This window comes from Macrobrachium rosenbergii, chromosome 9 (assembly GCF_040412425.1).
Source record: "Macrobrachium rosenbergii isolate ZJJX-2024 chromosome 9, ASM4041242v1, whole genome shotgun sequence".
NCBI classification, from domain to species: domain Eukaryota; kingdom Metazoa; phylum Arthropoda; class Malacostraca; order Decapoda; family Palaemonidae; genus Macrobrachium; species Macrobrachium rosenbergii.
This window is the reverse complement of record NC_089749.1, coordinates 17,852,662-17,857,661: the sequence shown is the minus strand read 5'-3', so window position 1 is coordinate 17,857,661 and position 5,000 is coordinate 17,852,662. Positions and strand designations below refer to the sequence as shown.

At 45.8% G+C, this 5,000-nt stretch overlaps 2 protein-coding genes across 2 annotated transcripts in view; one reads left to right on the top strand and one right to left on the bottom strand.

Annotated features, from left to right (window-relative positions):
- The window catches only part of LOC136842053 (uncharacterized), a 431,892-nt gene that overhangs the window by 172,139 nt on the left and 254,753 nt on the right, over positions 1–5,000 (top strand). The window lies entirely within an intron of this gene.
- The window catches only part of LOC136842132 (uncharacterized), a 7,929-nt gene that overhangs the window by 19 nt on the left and 2,910 nt on the right, over positions 1–5,000 (bottom strand). The window contains exons 2-4 of the mRNA XM_067109493.1: positions 718–2,199; positions 577–634; positions 1–527 (exon numbers count right to left, since the gene is read on the bottom strand). The exon at positions 1–527 is cut by the window's left edge and continues 19 nt beyond it. Of these exons, the coding sequence (XP_066965594.1) occupies positions 109–527; positions 577–634; positions 718–2,199 (1,959 nt within the window). The 3' untranslated portion in view covers positions 1–108. The remainder of the gene's footprint in view (positions 528–576; positions 635–717; positions 2,200–5,000) is intronic.

Below are 5,000 nucleotides of genomic sequence, written 5' to 3'. Positions count from 1 at the left end.
GCTTAAGCTATGTACAATTAGATTCGTTTTAAGTCGTTTATGTAAGTTCGTTATAAGAGAGGTAGATCCACTCATCGTTCCTCTACAGGTCTCTTTCTGTACATTTAGTTAGTGGTGAGATGAAGTGTAAACTGGTGTGTAGGAGTAAGGGTTGTAATAGGTGGAACCGTGTCCTATACTTACTCCGTGGCCGAGCCCGTGGCCAATATCATGGCCGTGAGCTACTCCGTGGCCGATATCGTGGCCCACTCCGTGACTTACGCCGACATGGCTTACACCATGAGCTACACCATGACCAATAGCATGGCCTACTCCGAGGCCAATACCATGGCCTACTCCATGGCCTACTCCGTGACCAACTCCATGGCCTACAGCGTAGCCATAACCATGACCAAACACAGGCCCTGCTGCGTGAACAACGCCGTGTTCATGATGCCCATGGCCAACTCCGTGGCCTACTGCGTGATGGGTGACGTGGCCGTGCCCGTGGCCGTGGTAGCCATGGCTGTGTGTGTGGGCATCGTCAGCTGTGAGTGCGGTCACGACATTGGGCGTCGCTGATGAGCGTGGTCGTGCCCGTGCCCGTGCCCGTGGTGATCAAGATGACCCAAGTGCCCGTCGTGAATAACTCCGACTGCACCATGTCCAACGTGAGCGATGCCATGTCCAACAGCAGCGTGACCCAGGTCATGCCCGCCAACCACCTCATGTCCAGGCCGCTATGGCGTAATCGTTAGACAGCGCCGTGATGTCAACGTCATGACCGATGTGTGAAAATCCGTGGCTTACGGCGTGTCCAATGCCATGTCCATGGTCAACACCGTGGGCTACTGTATGTCCAACAGCGTGGCCAACTCCGTGTCCAATACCATGGTCACCGTATCCAACACCATGTCCAGCATGTCCTATACCATGGGAAACACCGTGACCTACAACACCATGAGTAACTCCGTGACCAACGACGCCATGTGAGACACCGTGACCTACAACACCATGGGCAACTCCATGACCTACGACTCCATGGGAAACACCATGACCTACAACGCCATGAGTAACTCCATGACCTACAACTCCGTGGGATACTCCATGTCCTACTACACCATGAGAGACACCATGACCTACAACACCATGTGAAACACCATGTCCTACAACACCATGTGAAACACCATGTCCTACTACACCATGTGAAACACCGTGTCCTACAACACCATGAGAAACACCATGTCCTACAACATCATGGGCAACACCATGACCATATCCTCCATGACCAATACCAAGTCCACCAAGAACAGGACTAACTCCAACGACTGCGCCATGACCGTGTCCTAAGACTCCTGACTTTGCTGATGCTGTGGCCTTGGCCTTTGCCTTTGCTAGTGCTTTAGGAAGTGCGTTTGGGCTAGCTGCAGGTTCAGGGTCTGCCTTGGCTACAGGGTCAGCTTCAGGTTGGGGATTTGCTTCTGGTTCAGGGTTTGCCTCTGCCCTGGCTTCAGGAAGGGGTTCGGGGTTAGCCTCTGCCTTGGCTTCAGGGTCTGCTTTCCTCTTGTGGAGGGAGTGGCCAAAACCTCCTCTGTAGGGAAGGTATGAATTGACTCCATACACTGGACTGTGGTGGACGTGCTCAACAACATGATGCCCGTGTCCATGTCCAAGACCATGCCCAAGACCATGTCCAAAGCCAATTCCATGGCCATGTCCAAATCCAAGGTGTCCAATACCATGCCCATGTCCAAGTCCGTGGCCGTGACCGTGCTCTACGTGAACGTGTTCCACTACGTGCCCGTGCCCATGACCATGACCAATACCATGACCAATACCATGGCCAATACCATGGCCAACTCCAAATCCATGTCCAACTCCAACTCCATGTCCAACTCCAACTCCAATGCCATGGCCATGTCCCAAGCTGTGATGGTAGGCTGAAACTTCGCCATGGCCAAAACCATGTCCATAACCATGTCCATGGCCAAGCCCATGGGCGTGTCCACCAGCATGGCCTACGATGACGCCATGTCCGTATCCGTGATCGTGCCCGATGCCAATTCCGTGTCCGATGCCATGGCCGAGTCCGTGACCGTGCCCTAGACCAGTATCAAAGCCGTAGCCATAACTGTAGCCTGGTCCGTGGCTGTAGACTCCGGAGGGCTCGGCTTCTCTTTTCGTTTTGGCCGCGACTAATGCCGCTAAGAGTAACACTATCTGTTCGGAGGAAGAGAAATACAAAATATACGTCAGAATTTGTCGCGTGCCGAAAGTTACGGTACATTACGTGAGTAAGGATACGTGTCACTTCAAGGTTTTCCTATAAAGAATGTAAAATGTACATTAGAATTTGTTGTATGCCAAAAGAATTACGATAAATTTTGTATAATTAGCTGTAAGTTTAGAATAAGAGTACATTGCACTTAAAAGATTTCCAATGAAAAAGTGAATAACAAATTTTGTAAAATAATTCAAAATAATAGTAATTAAAAGCTGGCAATACCGATGAATATAGATGAATATGGTTCACCTTATATATTAGTTATAAAAAAATGACACCAAGACTTTTAATTTTTGGCTGTTGATGAAGAAAGCTTATCTTTATCTGTCAGCAAGCTGCAATGGTACATAATGAATGGGAATGTTACACCATAAAGAGAAATACACGATTTATGTAAAAGTATTGCGTGAAAAAAAAAGAAAAAATAATAAAAGACAGAAGCATGCGTCTGTGGTAGCTTGAATAGTTAAGGTTAAAACCCTTGACCATCTGTCAAAACGACACACCCTCACATCATGTAAGAGGCACCTACACCTTGAGTCTCGACTCTCCCTTTGCAGCCAACGAAATTATACTCTACTCCAACACGAAAGTGGACGGCAAGTCACGCAAATATGCTTCTTGTCTAGGCTTTGTAATAACACTGCGGGAAGGCCTAATACAGGACTATCCTTTAAGCCTGATTCATCTTTACGATTGGAGGACTGCATTATGAAATGTTTCTTTCTTTTATTGTCAGTGTCCAAGTCTGCTTTTTTTCTTGTTTGTTTATCGGATTTAATTTATATATACCTTTTGCATATTGCAGTTTTATCTGAATTTTTTTATATTTTTTATATTTATTTATTTATTTTTAATTCTTAAAACGAAAACAGTCGCTTGGCCGTTCTTAGGAGGGATGGTTTCCTTCTGTCGCAATTTTGGACATTTTCCAAGCTTATCATTTACGCTTTATATCTCCAATACTTCAGCATGATATTGCATACAACACTTTCCAGTGCAATAGTGAATCACGGCTGCTATCGCGCCAGATTTATTCGGAAGTTATATCTCAAATAATACAGCTTCAGTATGACAAAAGATTTACGCAAGTACACTACAGACATCGTGATTGTCTCTTACGGCACGCGCGAGCCTTCGCTTCGTGACTGACGCATCGGCCGGTCACTCTTCCATACATCAGAGCGTTACATAACTCGGGCCCATCTTTATATGCACCGAGTCGCATAAAGAAAGAACGTCTTCGTGTGAAAAATCCTCGCGCTTACGTGAATCTTCTGGGAGCAACCGGGTCGTCGTGGCGTGTTTGCGTGCTGCCGTGACGAGCCACTTTCGCGTGCGTCTCTGAGCAAACAGGGTAAGCATGAGAGCCATCTCCCAGGGGAATAATGGCATTATAAATCATCGTGCAAATTGCCGTTTTGATTTTCCCCGGCCAAGATAGCGGACGTTTATGAATCACGTGATCGTTTCGCATTCTGCGGGTGCTCCCCGTGCGTTGTTTGTCCCGATTGATATAAAAGTGATTTTTGTGTTGTTTGCGTTAGAATTTTCGATACGATTTTCCTCACGGCGAGGAGCTATTATTTTTTCATTCCCAGTCGAAATGACCTCGGATAGAGATCTGCCGATTGAAATAGACTTTATATTTTAATCTTTACTCTTAGGAAAAAGTGATTTATATTGCATTTGGTAATTAAAATCATTCAAAGTATGACTTGCTTTAGTGAAAAAAAGTATAATCCATTAAAAAAAAAATTGAAAGCCCCCTTTCCATGATTTTGTGTTTAAAAGCCCCCGACGCTCATTTTTATGACACCTAACTAATTAAAAGTCCTGTAAATGAGTTTGATTTTTATTAAAACAAGACATAATCTACGGACCACCAAGACTGAAGCCTCTCCCTATCGTATCCCCGTAGGGGGAGCAGTACTGTGAGTGCACCACACGTGGTGAACTGTAGGCATTACTTAAGGTTCTTTACAGCGTCCCTTCGGCCCATAGCTGCAACGTCTTTCATTCCTTTTACTGCACCTCCGTTCATAATCCTCTTTCTTCCATCTGACTTACCACCCTCTCTAACAATTGTTTCATAGTGCAACTATGAGGTTTTAAACCTGTTACACCTTTCAAACGCTCTTACTGTCAGTTTCCCTTTCAGCGCTGAATGACCTCATAGGTCCCAGCGCTTGGCCTCTGGCCTAAATTCCACATTCTGTTCTATTCCTCCCTTTCGTACAGTTCTCGTACAAAGGCACCAGAACGAGAAGATCAGTTAAGATACCGAGAGTGTTTTCTCACGCCCCTGAGTACAGAGTGTTAACGAGCGTTCCAGTACGGCTTCTGCCCGTGATAATGAAGCGGGGCGGGGGGGGGGGGGGCGCATGCGGGTTCGTCAAGGGTCAATTCATCTTCCCTCACTGGGAAGTTAATCTATTCAGTTTCCCCAGAAAGATAATCTATTCAGCTTCCCGCCTTGAGAACTGAATTGATGTCGAATTCCAGAAGCAAGGTGTAAATTAGGGAGAAGAACTAATGAAATATTTTTATAATTTTAAACGTGGAGTAAATGACTGACTCGAGCATACGTTCAAAGGCGAGTTTATGATAATAAGGATGATTTGATTTTTATGGGAAATGAATCGGTGACATATTCTTTAAGGCATGGTCATATCAGATATGTTAATTTTGCTCACTTTGTCACTATCACACGTTGACAGGTACTCAGGCGGGAATC